Here is a 27,273-nt window from a genome sequence, read left to right as displayed (position 1 = left end):
GCTTTGGCCTTTGAATGTATTCAATGCTATATCAGTTTCTTTCACCCCAAAGTTAGTTGAGGACTTGAGGAACTTGTTTCTATATGACAAATATCTTCAGAATTCATTACATTATAAAAATTATGCAGCATATACAGTTTCAAAGCTGTGAGGATTCATTTCATTGCCCTATTTCAGTCTACTTTTATTAAAATGTTTAAAAAGTTAAATATTGCAGGAAGAAGAATATATACTAATTAAGGCAGTTCTTCTCCCCTGTTAATGGGAAATAATTCCCTCTACTCATTTTTCCAGTGATACTTTCCAATTCAGTTTTTTTATATCTTGGGATTTTTTCATCTTGCAATCCTTTAGTGTTCCTTTAGTGTTCTATGCAGCTTGTAACCAATCGTGTGTTTTTTTATAAAGATAAAAAATAATTTTGAGGTATTGACCATTATTTCTTAGTAAATTACATTTTCTTGGCTAGCCCACTCAATAGATGAGATCCAATTATGTCACAAATATGACAGATAAAAAGTAATTTCTTTATAGGATTAGGAATCTGTTTCCTCAATTGATATATCATCTCAAAAGTCATTACCCTAATTATACCTAATTCTAATATTTTATACTTGACTTGCGTTTCTTTCATGGCCTCAAATAATAAAAGTATTTGTTAGCATCTCAGAAAAAAATCCTATTTAATAGAAGGATAATATGCAAATTGACCAAACAGGAAAACAACCAGTTGCTATGATGCACACTGACCACCAGGGGGTAGGTGCTCAGCCACAGCCCGGCTGATGGCTGGCAAGCACAGCAGCGTTGGTAGTGGTGGGAGCCTCTCCTGCCTCTGCAGCAGCACTATGGACATCCCCTGAGGGCTCCTGGACTGCTAAAGGGCACAGGCCTGACTGAAGGGACACCTCCACCCCCTCTTCCCTGCCTCTCCAGTGCATTTTTATTATATATAATTGCCATCGTGTTTAAGGACTACCCCTCTTTAAATCTCATAACATTTAAAAAATTTATAATGCATTATTTTAAAACTTAGAAACACTATAAGAGAACTAAGGAGTCAGAAAACACCAACTAAAAGTAAGCAATGTACATAAAAACATCTCTGAAGGAGCAGAAAAATAATTATCTTTGCTACCTGCATTGCTGGAGCACTGGGAGTAGGAACAGGAAGGAAATCTACTTACACTTATTTCCTCTGTACTTTTGAATTTGGCCCTTTTGCATGTTTTACTACATTTAAAAAAATAATCATTTTCTTAATGATGAGCAAAAATTCACTAATCATTCAAGGTGGAAACATTTTAGCACTTACATTATAATTCCACTTCTCCTTTTAGAAGGTTTAGGAAAAGCAAGGAAAATTGATAATAGCACACTTTAAGCAATAAGCTACTGTCTTGGCTACTTTCACTTAAATGGCTACATAGCATGCAAGCAGCCACCACATGACTGTTTTCTTTCTGAAGACAGCATGTCCTCCACTTTTCATTATAGGATATACTCAGTAGTCTGGTCATAACAAAAAATCAATTCCGATCGTATTTTTCTCTTGTGCAAGAATCTACTCGGAAGTGTTCCTTTAACACGGGCCTGTGTTTCCAATTCTAAGAATTCCAGCTTCTAGCAGTGAAATGAACAGCATGCTCGGACAGGCTGTCTGCCCCCCCACCCCACAATGCAGTTATACTTGGATCAATATAACTAACATACGTTTTAATGATTTTGCTGAATTTGCAAGAAAGCAAGGGGTATCTTTAAGCCCCACCATTTCCACCACCATGGAGAGTAAGTGTGGAGCTATCTGCTACCAGCCGACTTGAAAGTGAAGGTTGCCCTGAGGATATATGAGGAAACTAAGTTTTTGGCTAACATAAAATTGGGAAGATAAGACCCTGATTCTACTTTAAATCAGGTGATAACGAGTTTATAGTTCAGTAGGAGCTCCTGGCGCCCAGTCAAATAAAATGCGAAACTCTATAGGAAATAATACAAAACTTGGAAAAAAATGTGTGGTTTCTGAGGATTATTTTTTCTCCTTTAAGTCACTTAACTCCACAGCATGTCTTCATTGAAGAAGAAAAACTCAATTCATGCAAACACCTGGTAAAGAGAAAATGTCGGTTTTGGGTGTATCTTTTTTTTTTTTTTTGCAATTGCATTATTTTCAGAAAACAATATCAAAAAGTGTGTGTTTTCCATAAAGACAAAAAAATAATTTTGAGGTACTAACTATTGTTTCTTAGTAATTCACATTTTCTTGGCTAGCCCCCTCAATAGATGAGATCCAATTTGGCTACAAATATCACAGATGAGACCATTCTATCACCATAGGAAGAAACCATTTAGGTTGCTCGACTGATTTATCTGTGCAATTTATTTAGTGTTCTAAGTAGTAGAAGTCCTGATAATAATACATAAAATTTACTAAACATCTACTATGTTTCAGTAGTTTACTATTCTGAGCAATTTATATACATGTCAAATTTTTATAGGTAGGTAATGTTTTTAGGCCCATCATACAGTAAAGGAAATTGAGGAATGCACAGAGTGATTCAATCGCTTGCTCAGTATCATACTGTGAAAGACAGATTAAACCCAGGCACTCTGACACCAGCCTTAGCAATCATGCGTCATTTCTGTGGAGTGTGTTTGCTGCTATCTGAGAATTGCTAAACAAAAATAAAAAGAATTTCTATTCATCTCAAATTATTTGTATTCTTTTTTCATCAACTACAATATGTTCCTCAATGTTTAGTCCCCATTAAATGTTCTCTAGTCAATGTTTATTTTCAAAGAAATAATATAAAGGTAGAAGAAATTATTAGATTTATTAAAATTTGTCATATAGTCAGAAATATAAATCAGAGCTCTCTTATGGGCTGAAACAAATTTTAAAATTTTAAACGTTATGACCATTCAAAGAAATAAAATTAACATTTTCTATCTAGCTTCAAAATATTATCCTCCCTCATTTCAAAGGATGGCAATTACAGAAAGCTGAATATCAACTATATGCCTCAACCATGTCAAATGAAAGTATGGATAAGGCATAAAATAGGCATTCTTCTTCTTGAAATGGTTTTATCTTGGTTTCCGATTATTTTTTAATGAAACCAGGAAGGGACATTCAAACCATGGCATTCTGATGTATCCTTAGATTTGCATCCAAAATCACTGTGATACTGCTAGGGCAAAAACATGTAAGCAAATGGCATGGCTACTATATATATTATAATATCCAAACCTTAGACTGGGCCGCAGCTATAGAATTGTGTGAACTGGAATGAATGCAAAAATACATACATTTAACTCTCTTTCAATTAAATGGCCGTCAGTCCCTGCAGTCCTTTCTGGAGGCCTAGGGGAGAATCCATTCCCTTGTCCTGCCAGCTTCTGCGGGCATTTAGACTTCTTGGCTTATAGTTGGTTCCCTTCCTCTTTCTCCAGAGCCTGCAACAGTGTACGTGTTTGGTCATTCTTTAGTAGTCACATCTGCCTCCTCTTCTGCCTTCCTCGTTTGCTCTTTTTTTAAAAAAATTGATTTTAGAGAGAGAGAAAGGGAGAGAGGTAGAGAGAAAGGAAGGAAGAGTGATGGAGAAAAACTGATTTGTTGTTTCACTTATTTATGCATTCATTGGTTGATTCTTGTATGTGCAGTGACCAGGGATTGAACTCTCAACCTTGGTGTATCAAGATGATGCTTTGACCAACTGAGCTACCAGGCCAGGGCTACCTCCTACACTTTAAAAAAAAAGTCTTCGTGATTACAGTGAGCCTGTCTGAATAATCAATCTCTCAGTCTCAAATTAAATCCTTATATTAACCAGATCCGCAAATCCTCTTTTGCCATGTCAGGTAGCACTCACATGGCCCAAGAGGTAGGACATGGACATTCTTAGAGGGTTGTTATTCTGCCTAAAACACCTGTGTCATGAAACGATGGCCCTCCAGTTCAGTGATCAGCAACAAATAGTTGAAGGATAGAAGAGAATGATGCATGCAAGGGGACTCAGATAGGCCCAGGGATCATTTTCAGAGCTGGTTATAATTATGCTTTCCTAATAGCCTTCGCAGGGCTTGTTTCGGGTGCAGCATACTGCGTGCTCACCTGGACGGCACTGTGGCTGGAGTGGCTAACCGCATGCTCTTGTTCTCTTTTAGAATCCAGTGAACATGAAGACAAGAGTGCAGGTGCCTCAGGGGAGACACCCTCCCAGCCTTATCCTGCACCAGTGTACAGTCAGCCCGAGGAGCTGAAGGAGCAGATGGATGATGCAAAACCAACTAAACCTGAAGAGAGTGAGGAATCAGACCCATTGCCTGATAACTGGGAAATGGCCTACACAGAGAAGGGTGAAGTCTACTTCATTGAGTGAGTTTCACCCCTTTCTTTGAACATTGCCAAAAAGATCATAGTATATAAATCATATAGAAAAAGGAGATGTAGTGAAAATAAAAGAGTGAATTTTATTGTCTCTGGCATTAGTTCTTTGTTAGAAAACAATGGGAGAGTGCCTTCATACAGTTAAGGATCCTAAATTACAACTATAAATCAAAAGATATAGTTAACAACTTCACTATAAAATTTGTTGCAGTAACGGGGGAAATGCTTACTCTGTTCTTCCAAGAGGCCCATGTAGTTCAAATCAAACAAGATAATCCCACATTTTGTCAGATTGCTGGAGACTTTCACCATCATATTCAGTGATTTAACAGGATATAACTATTTAGGGCAAAATGCTTGCTAGTCATAAAAGAAAATATTTTAAGCATTTGACCTTGAAGTCAGGTATTGATAAAAGCATTTGTTTTTCTAGAGTTTATCATACGTATTTTTTAAAAAAATCCATTGTATTTCTTGCTTACCATTTTTATGACTTGCCAAGGAAACTAAAATGCTAATCCTGAACTTCCTGATGATATTTACCCAACCTAATATTTTCTTTCCCTTGGGACTTCTTTTTCCAAATTGAAATTTTTAATATACTTTATTAATACTGTCAAACTTTTCTTTCATCTTCTAGAAATAGGACAACTTTTTTAAAATGAACTACTAAGCTGAAGCTCTTAGTACAAAATTAAATTGTTGTGTATAAGATAATCACAATGTTCACTAGAAAGAATAAAAACAAATAATTTAATTAAACAACCACCTTTATTCCCTCAAAGTTGTATAAGCCTCAAAAGAAAAAATAATATAAATTGAAGTTTTCAGTGCTGATAGTAGATAAAAATATGTAAACTCTGATTATTCAGGAAAAATATTAAAATTGGATTCCTTTTCCCAACCTGGAGTGATTTGAGACTTAGATCTCCATAGGCAGAACTCAATTGTGAAATTGAAATGTTACCACATGCCAATATTTAATTCTCACGTGAAGGCGGAAACTTTGATACATGCAGCCAAGGGAATACATAATCAGGTAATTACTTAGCGCTCTGCTTGACTCCAATATGGATGAGAAATGCAGTGTTTGGGGGAAAATGAATTACTCTCATTCTCCTTTTGACAAATCTTGTAAGTTTTACAAAATTAAGAATGCCTTACATTAGTTTTTGGCTATCTTTAATAACCCAAAGATATCTTTTATCAATTAATTAGAAAAGAGAAAGTCATATAGAACTTTTTAAATGTACGAAAGTATTTATATTTGAAAACATAAATTTTTATTGGTAAGTATGGAGGCATTGTAGACCAGAAGTCAAAATATAACCCTAGAAGTGAGGTCACACATTTATGTTCAGAACAAGGAGATTGATGTTATATACATTTTATTATGGGATGCAGGGGGAGTAAGGCTCTGTAAAAGAAAACAACATGGCAAGTCGATTGAAGAACACTTTCTTTAAATGTTTCCAGTAAAGCAGTTATAAAAACCTTCCTTTTGGGAGTTATGAGTAAACTTTTTTATTTTTTATTTTTTTTTAAAATTTTATTGATTTTTACAGAGAAGAAGGGAGAGGGATAGAGAGTTAGAAACATCGATGAGAGAGAAACATCGATTAGCTGCCTCCTGCACACCCCCACTGGGGATGTGCCCGCAACCAAGGTACATGCCCTTGACCGGAATCGAACCTGGGACCCTTGAGTCCGCAGGCTGACGCTCTATCCACTGAGCCAAACCGGTTCGGCGTGAGTAAACTTTTTTAAAATAGTATGAGGCGTGGAGATTATGGAGAAGGGGATTTTGGATGACAGATGTTGTGCTAATGGTATATAGTAAACGATGAGACTTTGTCAGGGCTTGGGAGAATCTATCAAAATTATCCTGTTAATATCCTAGTCAGTCATCTAGTGTCAGAATTCAAAGACAAAAAAATTTAGTTTTGCTCTCAAAGTTATTGTCAAGTTGGGGTAGAAAGATGAATAGTTATAAAGTATTAATAAACAATTTCTGAGTGTGTGATGCTATTCAGAGAAGGATATGCTTAGCATCGACTTAAGCTGTAAAAGAAGGCATCATACATAGATAAGGTGCAATAACATATCCTGGAAAACTTGGGCATATCACATCTAAAAACTGTTACTACAAAGACCCTGTCCCTGGATATATTACAAATACTGGTAAGTCCCCTAACCTACTAGGAAAGTATGTGCTAGTTGGTGAATCCTTTGAAACAATTGCTTAGTTTTCATTTAGCTGGATCAAGGGTGTTTTTGAAAGACATGCAAAGGGTTTTGTTTGTTTACTTATCTTCTTTGTGTTGCTACAGGGAAGGGTGAATGGGTATTAGGGCAGACATAGGTTGAGTTGGAAAATTAAGACAAAAGAAAGAGACAGTTTTATCTGTGGTGAGAAAGCTGGTGCTGGGGGAGAACGCAGAAGCCTGGAGCAGAGACTGAAGTGAATGTGATGGCAAGGTGACTGATGTAGGAGGCAGGAGCAAATGGCAAGCTTGACGAGGTTATTACACAGAATGGAGGCATCCACCACCCCACCCTTCATCCTGGACCAGTTTGAGCTTCATCTTTCCTTCCTTCACAAAGTTTGCATTGAATCTCAAGGATCAGTGGGATGAGCTCATGTACCACAGAGCAGGGCGGGATCAGTGATCCATTCATCTGGTGCCTCATTTCTACACCATCACAACCTGCTCCGCAGCTTCCTTTCTCTCTGCCTACATTTCATTCTGCTTTACTTTTCCCTGAGGGATCTCTGATTTTCTCCTGACCACTTCCACTCTTTGCTCTGGAATGCCCCTTCCCTTCCTAACTACAGCATTTCAGCCCACTGTCCTTGATGTGAGTACGTTTGCTATTGATGTCACAATGAGTTCTTCTGTGAGTAAAGTCTATACCATGATAGCTCCTTGGAACTATGTGGTAGAGCAAGACAGAGAGCTTGGTAGGGCAATAGGGCTTTCTGAGGGACCAAACCATGATGTGTCCTAGAAACTTTTAAACAAATACTATTCGTAATGAAAAAGTTTGCGGCTCACACCCAGCCAGTGCTGCTCACTAGTTGAGCATCAACTTATGAAGCAGGAGGTCACAGTTTGATTTCCTGTCAGGGCACATGCCGGAGTTGTGAGGGCTCGATCCCCAGTAGGGGGCGTGAAGGAGGCAGCCGATCAATGTGTCTCTCACATCTATGTTTTTCTCTCTCTCTCTCTCTCTCTCTATTCCTCCCCCTTCCACTCTCTCTAAAAAAAAAATTAATGGACAAAATATCCTCAGGTGAGGATTAACAACAAAAATACATATTGGGTTTTGAATGAAGGTAACAAGTAATTTCATTATTTTGTCTTCTATATGGTGTCTTAAAATAGTTAATAATTGACTCAGTATTGCAAAATTGTTTATATGTCTGAGTACTTTACGAGTTATACATTTAGAAAATGAGAATTTTCTTCGTTATTCTCAATACTGAACACATGGGCCAACATTTCCCGTACTCTTAAGAACCGCTTCCTTTGATGAATGATAAAAGGAGATTCCTTTCATCCTCTACAATGATATTTAATGGGGAAAAGTGATTATCTCAGGAAGTATTTTTAAATAACAGAATTTTAACTTGTGTGTGAATGCACTCTTCCAAACATGCTTTAAAGCATTTGTAATATTTTATATTTAGCAATTTTCAAAAGACTTTCAAGTACATAATATTATTTAAAACCAGTAGTTTTGTTATCTCATCATATCATTAATAATATCTTCTAAAATAGACAGTATATATTAATTATAAATTTAAATTAGTAATAATAGTTACCACATATTGAGTGCCTATTTTTTTCATACTGTGTTCAGGTTACCTTAACAACAATAGATAATATATTGAGCATTTGCATTGTGCTCATTTAATTCTCACTTTAAGAAACAGGCTTACAGAGGTGGCTTGTTCCTAGTCATATAACCAAGAATTGACAAAGCTAGGATGCTTTGGTTCCATTTATTTAACATATATGTATAGGGCACATGCCATGTGCTAGGAACCATTTTAAACCCAGGAAATACAGTGGTCAACAAAACCAACAAGACTGGTATCTTTCATGGGAGATAGTCTGCCTACAGGGTCCTTGCTCTTAACCATTTTGCTGTGGTGCCTACTTTGCATATTTTATATTATAACCAGCCTATCAGTATTTAATGAAACCCCACTCTATAGATGAGATTCTGAGGCACCGTTGGACAAATTAGCATTCCCAAATTCTCGTAGTTCTCTCACCCTGCAAGGCCATTGCTATTATCCCATACTACCTCCAATATATAAACAAACATTGGCTGAAATAAAACTGAACTTTTATATTACAATTGGTATCATGTTGTAAGTTTCTTGGCCAGAATTTCACTACTCAAGAGGCTAAATGTTCCATAAAGAAGAGCTGCCAGAGGGTTAATCTGGATTGACATGCTTTGGGAATCTCATTAAATTGCTTTTTTTGTTTGCTTAGTGAGTGACATAAAAGAGACTGCTATCAGTTTGGCAAAAACAAGGACAACAAGAATCTATTTGTTTACTACCACACTCCTGAATGGCAGTGAAGGCTATGTCATCTTAAATAACAGGTTTTTGAAAGTAGACTTTGACACAGAAAATTACATCTGTGAAAAATGCCATGGCGGTACATGGTTTTATAAATCTTCATCAGGGTTGAATTTTCTTTTAAATTCTAAATTAGATACACAATTAGTCTGGTTCTTCTTATGTAGCTATTTCTGTATCTTCTTAAGTTTTAAATGAATCACCAGTTACCATTATAAACAAATTTCAAGCTTTTGTTTATTAAATAGAAGTCAAAGTGTTTGGGAAATTTATTGGAGAAGACAGAATACTTAGTTTTTTATTTTTTAAATTATATAAAATATAGTCAATAACCTCTAAGTTATTGTTGGCCTTAAACAGCTATGAGTACTACTGTTATAACCTTAATATTCACACACATCTTGAATTGTTCAGTCGACTTTAAAATATTTACCTGGACCTTGTTTACCTCGTTCAAATGACTATGCTTCATTCAGTCAAATATCGACTTCATTCTCTTATCATTATTCTGATATAGTATGTCCCAGGATGAAAATACAATTCACCTATCAATTAAAGATTGAAACTTAGAATTGGCTTTTGAGAAGGATTTTAAAAATTCAATGTATTTGTCATGTCTTACATGCAGTGTGCTAAGTCTATTACTGTTTTCAGAGAAAATCGGGCAAAGGAAATTAGTGTATTTGATAGTAAAAGTTTCTTATTATATTAAAAAATTGCAGTTGATTGATGAAAGATCACTCAATATTTGTGTAGTAGTGAAAACATTGTTTGGATCTGGATAGCATTATAAAGGTAGGAAAGGAGAGAGCAAAAGAAAGTATAAGAAAAGAGAAAGGAAAGGAGACATCTCAACATTAGGTTTGAATTGAATCACCCTTGAGGATCCACTTATGTATACCTAAGTAACTGATGAGCGGGATGTACCCTGACTGGAAAAACATAGGGTAAATGGGGCAGGGGGGATGGAATAGAGAATTGAATGTTGTATTGATACTGTTATAATAACATGGTCATTATTTAACAGGAAAAGAATAAAGGAAAGCGTAGGTAACATAGGTATGCCATTTATACAGCTTTGCCAGAAAGCTTCAGTCAACATTATCCCAGTCTATTCCCCACTGATTGATGTGGGAACGGACTGGACACAGGCAGACACATGCCCAGTAAGTTCTGGGTGACATGCTTATCTGTCAATCACACCTGAGAACAAGTCAGTGGCTAGAACAAGGCATGGCCACTGAAAGTTTGGGGAAGATTTGATATTTAAGCTCCTGAACAAAGGAGTACCCCTACCCCACCCCCCTGCAGCTGATTCCTGTTTCAGGGAGCACGCTCCCCTGCATTCGCCCACATGGCTCATGGCCATGTGGGACCCACACAATGGGTTGATGGGCTGAATCTATTCTAGCCCAATGTACATTGGACCCCATTCCACCACGGAACAGACACTCTGGACACTGGCCCTGACTGTGGCTCTGCTGCGCCCCTGCTGCACCTATTTCAGGACTGGGTTAAGGGCAATGGGACTTTGCCATATAAGAAATGTAATTCCACTCCAATAAAAACCATTCACTTTCCCGTGCAAGTCTTAGAAAATTCATTTTCTCAAGATATCGCAAGAGGAACTCCACTCCCACTAGTGTTGGGGGAATGAGACCCACTGGTTTCTCTGGTAACAGCATGACCCTTATGAAAATTTTTAGTTTTCATCCTAATGAGTACTGGGCCAATTTGATAGAATTTTTTTTAAATATATTTCTTTATTGGTTTCAGAGAGGAAGGGAGAAGGAGAGAGAGATAGAAACATCAATGATGAGAGAAAATCATTGATCGGCTGCCTCCTGCACACCCCCACTGGGGATTGAGCCCATAACCCAGGCATGTGCCCTTGGCCGGAATTGAACCTGGGACCCTTCAGTCCACAGGCCGATGCTCTATCCACTGAGCCAAGCCCGCTAAGGATGATAGAATTTTTATTAACCTAATTATTTAGTATAGCTTCTAAGACTAATATTTATATATAGATTATATAAATCAAGATTTTTCAGACTTTATTCTGGAAAAATATTCAGATTTGAATGAAGAATATTTAATTTGAGTAGAGAATCCATAAGGATAAAAATATTTCTCAATCACAATGTTTTCTCTCTCATCTCTAGGCATATGCGATTTAATATAATACCTACTAGATACAAGCCATTTAACACACAGGAACTCCGTTTGGTGATTACTATCCTCAAATAGGACGTAAAGGTCTGTGTTTCTGAACCACTGGCAGAGGAACTGATTACCCTTTGAGGTTGTGGAATAAAGCACCTCGGTATAAAAAGCAAAATGTTAGGTTTATTATGCCTCTCATTTCAGATCATAAAAAACTTTGGACTTGGGAATCACATATATCTGGGCTTACTGCTAATGTGAGAGCTAAGCTAATATTAATACCTTCCCCACCTTCCAAATTCTTCTGGCTGGGCTAATAAAGTAACAGAAACAGATTAGTAGGAGGAAAATCCAAGTTTTAACACACATGCATGGGGAATTCACATAGGCATGACAATATTAAAGACAGTAGGGCAACATTGGGTATCTGAGACATTTTGGACCAATAAAAAGGGGGGAGGGAATATTATACTTCAAAAGTGAGAGTGGGTGACAAAGAGGCAAGTTATTTTAAGCAGGCAACTCTGAAACCATGGCCACAGGTGGTATCCAGCTATGAGGCACCTTTCTTGTTTACCATACTTACTTCAAATGAGGCTAAGGAGACATTCTAAGTCCCTCTTTCCTGAAGCTGGTTTCTCTGTCTGAATCTTTGGGGCAGGAAAGGGGGCAGGGTCAAAGGTTCTGAGTCTTGTTTCTCAATAAACAGCTTAAAGTTGACATCTGAAAAGGGCAGCCTCATGGTAGTTGAGCTTGTTCCCTTCCCTAGCTCTTTCCGTTCACACACTAGCTGTGTACCCTGGGGCAAGTTGCCTAGCTTCTCTCAGCCTTGGCTTCTCTATCTGGAAAACGAAGTTAAAAATCTGTACTCACAATCACAGTAAGGTACTGCCTGCAGTCCCAGTGCAGTCCCTGACAACGTGAGCCATCAGGACATTCATGAGGCAGTGAGAATAACATCGCAATGGTACGCCGCAGTGTCAGCTGCTTTCCTTGTGGGAAGTGAAGCATTTTCTATGTGACAAGGATGTTTCCTCAGAAAAGAAGATGTCCTAATTGAACCTGCTTCTCTTGACTGTTTGGAAAGGTTAAACTTATAAAATATACACAAATTTCGGATTTATTCCAAGTCAGCTTATCACATGTCCGCAGGGACGTTCTGATATGAATTTAAACTAGAATTTCAGAGTTGAACGAAATTTCACATCGTGTTTGTTCCAGTCCTCCAGATAGACTCAACCTACACTTTAACATTACAGAAGAATTTTGGGTAAACCATTTGAAAGGTTTTCACCCGGCTTTTTTAATGTGACATTGATTGAACTTGAATAGCTACCAACTTTAGTCCACTTGATCTCCCACTCTTCATAATCATCACATGAACTTTATCTATAAAAATAGAGTAGTATATTATTATGATTTAAAATTTCTAGAATATATCTGTTTCATTCCCCAGCTAGAAAAAAAGAAAGGCTTTTTTAAAAAAAAAAACAAAAACAAAAAACAGCAAAGATATGTGCATGTATGTCTGTTAAAGAAACTAGTATTGAAATATAAGTTTTTATAACATTAGTATCATGCCTTCCTGTCATTTGTGCTCCACACAACTTTGGTAGATAAAAAAAACCCACAAACAAACATATAAAAAAAAACACCTGTTGTCCTACTTCTGACTCCATTCTAGCAATAAAAGTGAAAGAAAAATCATCCTCAAATCTGAATAAAGGTAGTTTGCAGATTGTGAAAAATTGCTCAATGGTCTCATTTTGTACACTTCTGCTTTCTGCCCAGTGTTTAACCCTATTTTCAAATGGAATTTATGTCATTAAAAATATATCATTTAAAGGAAGTGGGCAAGCCCACTAGGTCTGTTGTCTCCCAAATGCATTAAAAATGTCCTCTTTTTAAGACACATTGAAGAAGCATGTAAGTTGCAAGGTTGGTAAGAGCCACTATTGAAAAATACTGTGCCGTGTCTTCATGTGATGTTTAAGACAATTAGTGGAGGTAACTACAACCCACGTTTCTTTCAGAATCATTTCAGAGGATCAGCTCAAAATGCTGTTAACTCTAAGAGACTCAATCTGTCAAAAGGTATTAAAGTGACATACCATTAATGCTAGTTCAACCTAAAAATTTATCCTGTAATGAAATGCTTTATCTAAATTCAGGAAAGGTAGGAAATTCACAGTTCTCTTCTACATGAGCCCGTCTGTGAGAACCAAGGTGGTGTGATATAGAAATGGTAATTTGACTCCCTGCAGTGGCTTAGTAATGGTCCCTTAATACTTATTCACAGATGTGCTTGCTTTTGTGAACATGTCTTAGAGACCTAGAAATGACATTTCTCTGAAATGGAGGAAGGATTTGGAAGAAGGTGTGAGTAAAGAGAAGGGGAATTTCTTTTCCTTGCCAAGCTTCCAACATTTCTCCTAGCACACAAAAACAAAGACATCAAAACACACACACACACACACACACACACACACACACACACACTTTGAACTCAGGCATGTCTATAAAGAGCATTTTTTATTGACTTTTTTTTGGCAAATGGGAGCATCAAACACTGAACCCAGTTCTGCACTCCTCATACTCTGGAAAGTCATAACCTCCATTCATGGGCATCAAGCCTTTCGTTCAGAGGAAAAGACTGGATGATGTTGACATGACCACAAATGAGGGCCAAAGTGAGATTGATATCATCATTATCGTTTAGACTTTCCTAGAACTGTGTTCAATTATCCCTAGTACCTGCCTCTAATGTATGTTTCCAGCCTATTTTCCACTCTTCCTTTTCATGCTTCACTCACTGGCCTTCTGACGCTTCCCTGTATACACCTGACACTTTCCCATACCTGTGACTTTGCTTAATCTCTTTTTTTTAAAAATATATTTTATTGATTTTTTACAGAGAGGAAGGGAGAGCGATAGAGAGTTAGAAACATCGATGAGAGAGAGACATCGATCAGCTGCCTCCTGCACACCCCCAACTGGGGATGTGCCCGCAACCCAGGTACATGCCCTTGACCGGAATCGAACCTGGGACCTTTCAGTCCGCAGGCCGACGCTCTATCCACTGAGCCAAACCGGTTTCGGCTGCTCAATCTCTTTTTGAAGTCCTCACAAATGTCACATCCTGGACAATTTGTCCATTGGTAGATGAGATCGCTTGAGACAGTTATATACAGTAAAGATTTTTAGCTCCAACAAGCAGTTATGAGCCACTGAGCAGTACTGAAGTTGTAATGTGCAGAAGAATCACCTTGCCAATAATGGAGATTTTACGGACTCATCCCCAAAGATTCTGATTTGGTAGTTCTATAACCACCCAGAATATGCAGTGCTAATAAGTCCACCGGGTGATTCTAACACCAGGTGAGTCCAGGACCTCTTTGAGAAAAACTGCTGCTCTCGGAACAACTTTCTTTGCTTTTTAAATGTCTGGTAAGAGATATTCTAGAAAACATTTTTCAAAACAAAAATGTCATTAAAATTCTTATTAAATCTCAGAACTCCCATTCCAGAAGTATTAGGTTATAGATATGTTTATCCCCTCTTCCCCTAGCTGGATGGGAAGTATTTACATGGAACAGAAGCTAAATATGGGTTAATGAAATTGCTATTAATAATCACTTGTTGAGAAAATGCAGGAATCCTGAGAACATGGTATAATTTGCATCACTTTTGTACCGACTCTGCCAGCTCTATAGTTAAAGACGAACAAAACAACTCCTTATGAAAAGAGCAGGTTTAAGATGGAAATAATTCTTTTGCAAAACTCAGGAAACAGTACCGGAGCCTGTGGACTGTGCTCCTCCAACTGGAGAATCCCGTATTTGTAATAAATTCCTTTTGCTCTGGATGAGTTCTGCATTTTCAATGAGGTGAACTTGGCAACATTCTAGTTGATTTTAATAAAAATAGCTGCTTTGAGGACAGGGAGCTGAGGTTGCCAAATTTACAGCTGCCTTGCACAATTACTCTTACACCTCCTTCAGGGCTACTTAGAACCAGTAAGCAAATTAAGTGTATCGATTGCAATTTTGTTCGCCTAACCCTCCCCCCTTTTTTTTCCTTAGGGAATAAACTTGATTCCTTTCAGTATGTGTCTGTTCAGAGTGATCTCTTTTCCTTTCAGCCATAACACAAAGACAACATCATGGCTGGATCCACGACTTGCGAAAAAGGCTAAACCTCCAGAAGAGTGCAAAGAAAATGGTAGGTTATTAAGTTTTTATGATGTTTCCGCATTGCACTTGGAGAATGCTTGTATTTCTTAAAAGAGGGTCTCGCCTAAAGAAGCAGTAATGTAGTTGAAACAGTTGTAAAGATGTGATGTTAAATGCTCAGAGTGGAGAGAGAATGAAGTCGGCATTTCAGCATTGCCATGTGGTTTCCTTTTCTCTCTGAGGAGGCTGTGCTGGATGTCACATCTCTGTCCTCTCTGCGAGTTGCTTGACTCCTGGCTTGACTTTCCACCACCTACTGAGGACTTTTTATTTGCAATTTGTCTCTCTGAGGGCTCTGATCTTTTCATTGGAATTAAATATGCTATGTAGAGAAACAGTATTGTGAAACTATAAATAATATCTGATGTTTATGGTTTGAGACACAGTGTTCTGCTAGTATTTAAGGAATCGCTGATATAAAGATCTATACATATGGCCGCTTTCCTTTAATCAGACATTGAAAAAAAATCATTAATTTCATGAGTGTGCTGGGTTGTCCTTAGTCTTTTCCAATTCCCATGAAGTTGCTTAAAAATGGACTATTTTCGTGCATGTGAAGAATTTTTTTAAAGCGATTTTGAGTATGAGAGGAATGTAAACCTTGTTTCCAAATTAGGAAATTACACAGATGAAATCTGTTGCTGAAGATACTAATAATTTTTAAAATATTCAATGTATGTTAAAAAAGTATTTATATCTTATCTAAAATGATAAATAGCATACTCTCCTTATGATTTATATTTGCCTTTATCTGGTCAAATCATTAGAGCCTTATTCAGAGGCATCTATCACTGACAAATTATTAAAAGTGAAAAAAAGTGTTGAGAGGTATTTAAATGTTTAAAAAAAATTTTTAAGTCAACTTTTTAAAAAAGTCTTTAATTCCAAAAATCCTTTTGTTTTAGTAGCAATTCCAGCTTTCTCAAATAGTATCTAGAAAATATTATTTATTCCTATGTTATAAGGGAACTGTTCACAGGCTAGTTATACTGAGTTAAATTTAAAAAAAATGGGAGTATACAATTTAAATGTACATATTTAAATGCCTAAGTATCCAGTTTTTAAATACTATCTATGTACATAATTGTGTGTTCATAGCTATATCTATTTGCCTTCTATATAATGGTACAACTGTATGTGCTTAAATTCCATAAAGTTATTATATGGCCTGGACTTCTGAGCACAATTAGGTTACATCTCATTGACAATATAAAGATACACGTTTCAAATTGTGATTGGTTATAAATGAAAATGACCTGATCTATTATATCTCTGAGTTACAATTTACTTGTGCCGCAGATGTAAAGCCTTAGTATATACTAATTAAAATAAATTTAGTGATTTTACAGTCGGTGACATATTGAACTTCTCAGTTGTCTTGTTCCTTTGAGTTGCTCTTTTCATTATAAAAGCCTATTAAAGTCAAATTTTAAAATCCTGGGAGAGATGTAGGCATAACATATTGCATAATTATAATAGTTCAGTGTTATCAGTTTTTCACACATTTGCACTTGTCTGTCTTCTCAGGATGGTAGATGCCTAAAATATGATGCCAGTGTCTGTGAATCACATGTCATTGAGAAATGAGTTTCAGAACACAGTCTTATAGCTCAGAATGATATATAACTGGTCAATTGCTATTTTTTTTTCATTTTCTACAAAATAAATAATTCCTAGATTTTATTTCTTTTATTATTTGAATGTTTTACAATAGAAACTAACATCTAGTCATGACAATGCTATTGTTCCAAATATATATTTTAAGTTTTCTTGCCAAGAGAAGTGCTTTTAGGTAATACTGTTACTTCTGTTTATTTTTCTTTTCTTTAAATAACATAGATTTAAACTCTTGCTCAAAATGTTGGATATAAATAGATTGATGTTGAGCCTGCTAGTTAAGACGGGCTTCTTTATAAGTATCACAGTTCAGTTCAGATCAAACGAAGTTAGTAGAATATTTTCCTGAATGATGGAATGTGTGTAAAATATATATTAAAATTTTGTAGAGGCTCAAGATGATATCTTTCTCCAGCAAAGATTTATCCATCCTTATTCTGCTAGGGCAATGGCTCGGAAGGCTAAGCATATCTCAATTCAATATGGAACTGAGCCAACATGAGATTGGGTTGAGTTCTCTTAAGACTCAATCTATCTCTGATTTGCCCCTGTTCTTGGAGTATTTGCCCACAGGGTTTAAGTAAAGGTCTGTTGCAAGTTGGCAGACATTTTCTGTAATGAGTCAGATAGTAAATATATTAAGCTTACAGGCCATCCAGTCTCTTTGCAACTATTCACTGTTGTGCAAAAGGGGCCAAAGTCAAATTCAATTTATAAATAAAGGGCCTGGATGTATTCTGATAAAACTTTGGGTATGGACATAAAAATTTGAGTTTCATGTACTTTCACATCACAAAAATTTTTTTCCAACCATTTAAAAATGTTACACTATTATTAGCTTGCGGACCACACAAAAAAATAATGGCGGGCTGGATTTGGTCATGTTTCTACTTTCAATTCTTTTATGATATTTTTTCATTTACCTTTTGATTTCTTCTTTGACCCATTGGTTTTTCAGAATTCTGTTACTTTCCACACATTTGTGAATTTTCTAGTTTTCCTCTTATTGATTTCTAGTTTTATTCATCGTAGTCAGCAAAGATATGGGACATGATTTCAATATTTTTACATTATTTAAGACTTATTTTTGTGACTTAACATACCATCTACCCAGGAGAATGGTCCATGTGCACTTGAGAAGAATGTGTAATCTGCTTCAAAGGATTAAATGTACTGTAGGTATCTAAATTCATTTGTTCTAAAGTATAGCTCAAGTCCAATATTTTCTTATTGATATTCTGTCTGGATGACCTATTGTTGATGTAGGGTATTAAAATCCCCTACTATTATTGCATTATTATCTTTTTCTTCCTTCATATCTATGAGTATTTGCTTAATATATTTATGTTCTTTGATGCTGGGTGCATATATATTGACGTTTGTCACATTCTCTTGATTAATTACCCCTTTGAAATTATGTAATGATCTTCTTTGTCACGTGTTAAAGTTTTTGACTTCAAGTCTAATTTGTTTAAATGTAACTATCTCTTCTCTTCTTTTGGACTTTTTGAAATGGATATTTAAAATAAAATCTTTTTGTGGGCAGTGTCCATGTTTAGGTTTGGTATGTAGATTCTGGCCTATTTTATCGGCTGTTTCCAAATGCAATACAGTTTTCAGACCCCTTCCACTGCTATTTTGGTCAGTTTATTTCTTCTTACTTGGAAATTCCTGATAAATCCCTACTGGTGCCACCTGCAAAGTGTGAAGAGTTCTTTTCTTAGTCCCACCACTAGTAGGAATGTGGAGTCTGGATTTATGGGATAGGAAATAATTTCCCTTGCCTATGTTCTCTGCCCACCTGATGCTGGCAGGTGTAGGGCAGAAGATGGATCGCCTGCGTGGGATCCATTGATGCCACCACCCCAGGTTTATCAGGCCACCTCTCCTGATGGAAGATTTGTTGACGTTTCTGAGTTCTACTGATGTCACCACTGTAGGTGAAAGGGCCCCACCACTGTGGCTAGGTTTGGGTGGGGGGATAGGTAGCCCCATGTCCTTACAGGTTCTCTTTGTCCTGGTCCTGTGCCCAGAAAGAGTAGGCTTTCTCATTTGTTTGCTTGCTTCTTTGTTTGTATATGCCCTTTGGTGTTCCAAGCAGAAGGCCTCTCTGGAACCCAGTCTGAGATATCCTATATAAGTAGGTAATATGCAAATTAAAAGTCATGCCTTCACACAAGATGGCCACCCCAATGTGGGCACAAGATGGCTGGCAGGGGAGGGCAGTTGTGAGCAATCAGGACAAAAGGGGAGGGCAGTTGGGGGAGATCAGGCCTGCAGTGGAGGGAGGGCAGTTGGGGGTGACTGGGCCTGCAGGGGAGGGCAGTTGGGGGCGACCAGGCCAGGAGGGGGGTAGTTAGGCGTCGATCAAGCTGGCAGGGGAGTGGTTAAGGGGTGATCAGGCTGGCAGGCAGAAGTGGTTAGGAGGAATCAGGCAGGCAGGCAGGCAGGCAAGTGGGTGGGAACCAGCGGTCCCGGATTGTGAGAGGGATGTCCGACTGCTGGTTTGGGCCAAGGATCGGGGCCTAAACCGGCAATCAGACATCCCCCGCGGGGTCCCAGATTGGGGGGGGGTCAGGTTGGGGTGAGGGACAACCCCCACCCATGCATGAATTTTGTGCACTAGGCCTCTAGTATAAGAGATAAAAAGAAAACTCTTGGAACTCATATGATATCATTCTTCAAATAATGAGGTCCGTAGCCAATCTACTTCCTTCTTTCCATCTTTCCAGGCTTTTTGGTTGTGTATTGAATTATCCCCAGGGTATTTAAATGGGAGAAACACGGAAAAGTAAGTTTACACCATCTTTTCTAGGACCACATGTCTAATCATGACTTCTGATACTAAATGATATTACTTTAGAGCTAAAGAGTAGTTTCCCCTCCACTTTCTCTGTTAAATCTACCAACACTCTGTGAAGTAGGTAGAAATTTTTCATTACAATTTTTCAGATAATGATGCTATAATCCAAAACTTTAAGGGCCTTGTTTAACAAGTGTAAGTAGAAAACAAGGCTTGAATCCAGGCAACTTGGGTTTAAGATGGATCTCAATGTTATAACATTATGCAATCTGACAAGATGCTGTAACTGGAGACATTAAGCCTTAAAAATATGTTTTTAAAATGATGAAAAATATTTTTATTTTAAAATTTTGTACTTAAAATAAATAAAATGGGACTTTTAAAATATATTCTCAATATTTTTCCTAGGCCATCCTACCTATAAATAGAACAATCAGTATAATTTTATGATCAAAACAATTTAAATGGCATGATTTATGTTTTTAAATTAACAGAATGAATTTAGCTCTGAAAGATATTTTTTAAATGTGTATTGATTTAAATTCTGTGTTCCTCGCTTAAAAAAACACACACAAGCCTCTGTTTTTTTATATGCCTTCACAATTTCTAAAAGTGTTCACCACAGTTCATATAGTGTTGGCACAACTTCCCTAAGAGCTAACTGTAGGTCTCTGACAATCATGCTGTGAGGCCCAGTATTATGTATCCCTCAGTGGTTAGACCTGTTTACCACTGCAGAAAGCAAAACAGTTATGTGAGGCATTAATCTAAATATTACAGACAAGTTCTTTAGAAGTGGGAGAAACATATCCATATCATCAACCCTAAGCCAAGTAATTTAAAATTAACTATGGCTTGTACTTTAACAAAAATAAAATGAAAATACCTGTTGCCGAGGTGAGATGATTTGACATCCCTCTTAGTACATGAAATTTTAGGGTTTCCCAAATACTGTGCATCACAAAACAGTACTTTCCAAAGCTGATGATTATTTGAAAATCAAATTTTGTATGACATAATGTGTGATCATGGCCTAACCACCAAGCATCTCAAAGTGTCTGATATATATGCATATATTCAATGAGGCCATTCACACTTACAGTTAATGGCCTATCAATGTTACTATTAAAAATCCATATCTCAAGGAATTATATTCACAAGAGCTCAAGATTTTAATGTGTTTTTTGTGGAAAGACCAGAAAAAAAGAGGCAAACATTTGTTGTGTTGATACTAAAATTATGTAAAGAACCGAAATAGATTTAAAACAACTACTTTGAATCAGCAAACCAAAATCAATGTGGAAATTTATTGGTTGTTTGTTCTTAAACTTCTTATTGGTAATGATAAGTCACGGATATTATATTAGTATCAGTTTTTGACTCTTAAGACAAAATCTTGACATTTCATATTGGCTTCCCAATATTTGTTTTCATTTAATAAAAGGTTTTAGCTCTTCATTTCCATGTTATCTTTCCTGTATTAAGAAGGTACCAAAAAGTGGCCTTTCCCCTCTTATTCTAGTGCAGTGGTTCTCAACTTCTGGCCCTTTAAATACAGTTCCTCATGTTATGACCCAACCATAAAATTATTTTTTCATTGCTACTTCATAACTGTAATGTTGCTACTGTTGTGAATCATAATGTAAATCTCTGATATGCAGGATGGTCTTAGGCGACCCCTGTGAAAGGGTCGTTCGACCGCCAAAGGGGTCGCGACCCACAGGTTGAGAACCGCTGTTCTAGTGTGTAATTCTTATACATCATAAGTCACTTTACTCCTTTTAAGATAGATTATCTACTTGACAACAAAGCAAGTTGATTCACTTGCTCATATGACAAATATTTATTGGATAGCCTTCCTGCTAGTAGAATTGAGCTATGACCCTTGAAAAATGCAAATTAAGGCAACACCTAAACCCATTCTTCAAAGAGCTGTATAGTGGAGAAGACAATGTACTAACCTCTCCAGTATGAGGAAAGTTTAAAATAGTGTGAGGAACATCTATCACACAAGAGGAAAATAAAAGACAGCTGGTAGTGAACAGGAATGTTCAGGGAAGCTAGATGAAAGATGTGGAATGTGAGCAGGATTTCAAAGGTGATTGGGTTTACAGTCATTCTTAATGTCAGCTTCAGTGGAATTGCTCCATTTGGTGACTTTCTCTTTTCTCTCTACTCCTCCCTGGTTGTCGCTCTCATTCCTAGGGTTTGACCTACCATGTATATGCTGATGATTCTCAATTTTTCCTTTCAACTTTGATTGCCTTTCTGCCTTTGGTAACAAGCACAAGTACTGCTAGTATATCCACTTCAATTACTCTATTAGGTTTCATTTTATTCTGTTTTTATTGCTCCGGTAATTTTAGATAACTCCTTCCCCTACTCCTACTCCAACCACGTCTATATTGGTTATATTACCTTTCTTTTCAAGTCCTTTTTTTAAAAATACTTATGAGACCTATCCTTTTCATACAAAACTTTTGTTCGTGCATGTGTATATGTGCTCTTTAATCTTTAGTCTGTATTTTTCTCTGAAATTCTTAATGCAAGAACATATTTCTTAAACTTTATTAAATCTATTTTTTTAAAGATGTCTCTTTCCAAGTGGATGTTCCCTTTCACTGAGCACAATAATGGACTATCAGGCTACTCTTTCAATCCTTGCTTTCATATTCAACATAATTCCAGGGTTTGTATTATTATAGTCAATATTCTGCATGATTTCTCTGTCTCTACATTTGATTTCTTTTTCTTGGGAACACTGCCAGCTGTTGTTACTGTTTTCTCTATTCCGCTCTGATTGCTAATGCTTTATTTGGGGAACAAAAGACTCAGATATAAGCATTCTTGGAGATTCCTTTAGACTAAAGTTAGAAAAGGTCCAAGTACCAAGTTGGTATATCGAAGAAACATAGATTTGATCTCCAAATGATGAGATCTCCTGACAAAATTAAGAACCAAGAAAGGAAAAGATAAGCATATAACTTAAAGTAACATGATCATCTTGGACTTCATAGTATTCTTCATTTAAAAAAAAAATCAGCGCCCAGCAGTTTAAACAAAAATACCAGGTATTCTCCCTTGAGTTTAGTACCATATGTCTGTGTAAACACTTTTTAAGTTTCATAAATCAGGATTTCCTGAAAAAGAAAATTAAAAAAAGCTCTCACATTTGTCTCTCCCCCTTAATTGGAAAAACTACCATTAACTTCTATAGATGGAAGATTATATGTCTTCATTAGCATCTGTATGGGTTAATGTTCCCCTAGTTTTTTTATTTGTCCACTTGCCAATCAGATTCCACTGACAAAATTAATTGCTTTGTACAAGAATCTGGCATCCATGGGAATGGAAGCTTAGTTGAGGCTTATTTAAAATTTATATACCTCGCTCTAAATTTTGAATCTGTGTTCCCTCTTGCTTTGTCTAATAATAGGGCCTGGCAATTTTCAATCACTGTTCATATTTAATTTAATTAGAATCCTAGTGCTTGGAGCTATATCATATTAGCTCGTTTTCCAGCGTACTTTTAAAATTACCTTTTCCAACAGTCTGAAACTCTGCTTTGTGTGGTTTCTTGAGAGCAGAACGGAATGATTATTCCATTTCTTAACCTGACGTACTATCATATGGAATTTTAAAAGATCACCTTCACACAACTCATAATTCACCACTCACCAGATGCCTGAAGCCATAAAAGCAATGATGCCTTTACCAAATGTGTTGGGAGAAAGCCTAATTTGAAGGTAAATAAATAGGTACATGTGATAGTCTATTTTTTCCCCACCTAGAATAGCATTCCTATTGGTTTATTCTCAGAGTAATATCAGTATCTGAGATTATCTTTGTAAACTGGAAAGCACGAAAGCATGTAAGTGGATGTTGCTGTCATGGTGAAATAGGGTATGTAAACCGATGCATGCTTAGAAACTGTTCCTGGTGATGGAAGGGGCTGAGATGGTGATGAAAAACCAAAGCATTGAGTTTGAAGATGTTTTAGCTGTTTCATGACTACTTTACTTTTTTACAGGCATCTGATCAAAAACTCATTTAACAACTGTCCTCATTCCTTTTCTTCTTTCCTTCTCCTTTTGGACTCTCTCATGTACTGGATCCTGACTTAAGAGTTTTCTATTAGTGAGTTTATTTGGAGTTAGGAAAATAGAAGAGGCACTATGTTTAGATTCCCAAAAGGAAATCATTACATCCATGTATTATTACATAAGAAATTAATAAAGCCTGCTCAGCATGGCTCAGTGGTTGAGCATCTACCCATGAACCAGGAGGTCACAGTTCAATTTCTGGTCAGGGCACATGCCCGGTTTGCGGGCTCAATCCCTAGTCGGGGGCAGGGTACATGCAAGAGCTAACTGGTCAATGACTCTCTCTCATCACTGATGTTTCTGTCTCTCTTTCCGTTCCCCTTCTTTCTGAAATCAATCCAAACATTTTTTTTAAAGAAAGAAAATGTCATAAGTGTATGGATATGTGTCTCTGTGTGTTCGATATCGATGGTCACAGTGAAATAGTATCACATAAGTAATGCATCTGGGTTAATTACAGGATACTTTTTTTATAAGATGGATTTTTGTGCTAAGTTTTGAAAAAGAAGTGAAGAGGTATGTCAGGACAGAGAGGGAAAACAAAACAAACATGTTGTACATGTAGTTTGACTTGAGGAAGATTATGGGCAGAAGAAAACAAGTAGGTTTTCTTACAAAAGCTGAGAGTAAGCAAACATAGTCATTTGTAAGTATAAAAGTAGGTGAACATAGTGAGATAAAATGCAAAATTGTTATAAAGTTGTAGGTGATCAGAAGCAAGTACTTATATGACATAAAAAAAGTCAATACATAGGTTTCATTACCCTACATGTAGTTACTTGAGGAATAGCCAAGGGGACCAGGTGGTAACAATCCAGAGACACTTACAGGAGTTCTTACTACCTATTCTGTGATTTCATACTTCAGCTGCTTTTATGGGCATTTGTTGTTCACAAAACATATTTATTTTCTGAACTATTTTTTTAGATATCAACTTTTATCCTAATAAGCACTCCATGAAAGAGTAAAAAATAATATTCACACAAAGACCAAGGCCTCGAAAGGAACAATGATTTGACCAAATGCGTTGCTGGAAGGTTGTAATTAGCCTCCTTTCCTTGTGATTCCTCAGTTAGTGGCCGTTCCTCATAACACGCTGCCATTACACAGGCGGCAGAGCCCAGGGATAAACGTCCCTCAAGAGTGCCTGGGATGTATGCTGCTCACTACTTCCTCTCCCAGAAGATGCTAAGCATCGCCGCCATTGTAGCTCTCATAAGCAGCAGCTGAGAACAAGAACAGCATATGTTTAGGATGATGCTATTTAGCATTGTTGTACAACGTGGGAATTCACTCTTAGAAAAATGCTTGAACACTCTCCCAACATTCCTATGGGTTTATAACATCCCATTAAGTGGAATGTATTATGGTTACCATTTGCTATCATTCAGCGCACATGGTACCTGCATTCTTAGAAATTCAGTATTCCCTAAAGAATGGTAAAAGCTGTCTTAAACTTATTAAATGCTTACCTTGCTTTAAAGGCAATATTTAGTCCCCCCCCCTAAAAAAAGATTTTCTTCCTGTTAAAAATGAAAGAAACACTCCTTTACTGACACAAGGCAGACAGATTTAGTAAATACTCTATTCTCGGCTTCTTATTGGTTCTATAGCCCTTATTGTCTATATGTGTCTTGTCTTGAAAGTTGATGTTGTGTATTCAAAGGATGCTTTAATGCTGTGTGTGGTATATGTCCTTAAATTCATAGATAAATCTAGCAAAGAAATAACTATAAATTTTTTTGCTAAGTGTGAGGTAACAGTTTTAAGATATTATAAATTGAAGAACTAAATTTTTTCATGAAAGCAAAATCATTAGAGAAGCAAAAATGGTGATGCAATGTTTAAAAGAATAAAGAGATGATCACTTTCAAGCCTAGTTATTGTAGTAATTTAATACTGCTCAGACAGCTCGGAGCCATGTGGCTACCAAGAGGAAGCCTAGGATAGTCAATAAGAATGTGGACTATCTCCGGAGCCACACTACTTGGGTTCAGACCCTTATTCTGTTATTTACTGGCTCTGTGACCTTGAGCAATTTTTTGAACCTCTGGGTACCTTGATTTTAGCATCCATAAATAGGATTAAAAATTAATATTCTTCATAGGTTACTGTGAATATTGAATGAATTATTATATTTAAAGTGCTTTGAACAGTTCCTGACATACAATGAATACTACATAAGTAATTCCTCTTATTATTGGTAATATCATTTTATTTCTAACCATCTTTCCTCACTTCAATATAGAGAAAATACTGTGAAACCTCCTGAAAATATATTTAATCATAAATAAAACTCACAGAGTTGATTTCAATACATTCCTGTTATCTATTTCATCATTTCTTTTATGTTATTTTTAATATAACTACCAAGTATTAATTAGTGTGTGTTAAGTGTTACATGTTATCTCATTTATTCCCCATAACAGCCCAGTGTGCACATGACATCATTACCCCCATTTTCAAGAGAAGGAAACTTGTGATCAGTTCATTCTTCCAGGGGACTTAGGAGAGAAGAGTTAGACAATAAAATCTAGGCAAATGTAGTTTCATTTATGTCAGCGTTTGTAAGTTCCACTCTGCTTTAATTATTTTGAATGTAGCACTGAAATGCCACAATGTATTTTCTTTTACAAAAGAGCAACAGATGGTATCATCCTAAATGTGGTCTTCCTAATGAAATCAAGTTGATACACATAATTCACCTTTTAAAAAATAATTTACTTCTGATGCAATATAATAAGCACTCTGGTTTACTTTAGACATGGGATGATTAAAAAGCAATATAAATTTTCAATTCTTAGATGAGTACAACATGAGTTGCCTTATGAAACAATTTGGGTCAGCAACTAAAATTTACTCCTGCCACAAAACACAGAGAATCTGAATTTTCACAAAGAATTATTTCATAATCCTAGAACTTTATTCATAAACACTTGGTTGTTTAATTTTGCTGAGAATTATTTCATTTTCCCTTAGATATTGAACTTTTTATGTTTTAAGGCTTTCCTCAAAGATAAGTTGCACGTGTCTTTTGCTGATTTTATGTATCGTGAGCTTGAGAGTAAAGCTGACTTTATTTTTTTTATTGTCTAAAGTTTTACATATGTCTCTTTTTTCCCAATTTGACCCCTCCCCCATCCCTTCCAAGCCCAGGCAAGCCCCCACCCCAGTGTCTTTGTCCATTGGTTATGCTAATATGCATGCATATAAGTCCTTTGGTTGCTCCCTAACTCTCCCCTCCCCTATCATTTGTCTCTAGATCGATCTATTCTTGTTCATCAAATTATGTTGATCATTATATCCCACATATGAGTGAGATCATGTGATATTTATCTATCTCCGATTGGCTTATTTTGCTTAGCATA

General features: G+C 36.6%; 1 protein-coding gene across 3 annotated transcripts in view; it reads left to right on the top strand.

Annotated features, from left to right (window-relative positions):
- MAGI2 (membrane associated guanylate kinase, WW and PDZ domain containing 2) overlaps positions 1–27,273 on the top strand; it is a 1,072,297-nt gene that overhangs the window by 781,394 nt on the left and 263,630 nt on the right. For all 3 annotated transcript variants that reach the window (XM_015571231.1, XM_015571230.1, XM_015571232.1), the window contains 2 exons: positions 4,165–4,375; positions 15,292–15,371. In XM_015571231.1, coding sequence (XP_015426717.1) covers positions 4,165–4,375; positions 15,292–15,371 — 291 coding nt within the window. The remainder of the gene's footprint in view (positions 1–4,164; positions 4,376–15,291; positions 15,372–27,273) is intronic.

The sequence above is a fragment of the Myotis davidii genome, unplaced genomic scaffold, assembly GCF_000327345.1.
Source record: "Myotis davidii unplaced genomic scaffold, ASM32734v1 scaffold125, whole genome shotgun sequence".
In the NCBI taxonomy this organism is placed as follows: domain Eukaryota; kingdom Metazoa; phylum Chordata; class Mammalia; order Chiroptera; family Vespertilionidae; genus Myotis; species Myotis davidii.
The sequence above is the reverse complement of the archived record's forward strand: the minus strand, read 5'-3'. Positions and strand labels throughout refer to the sequence as shown.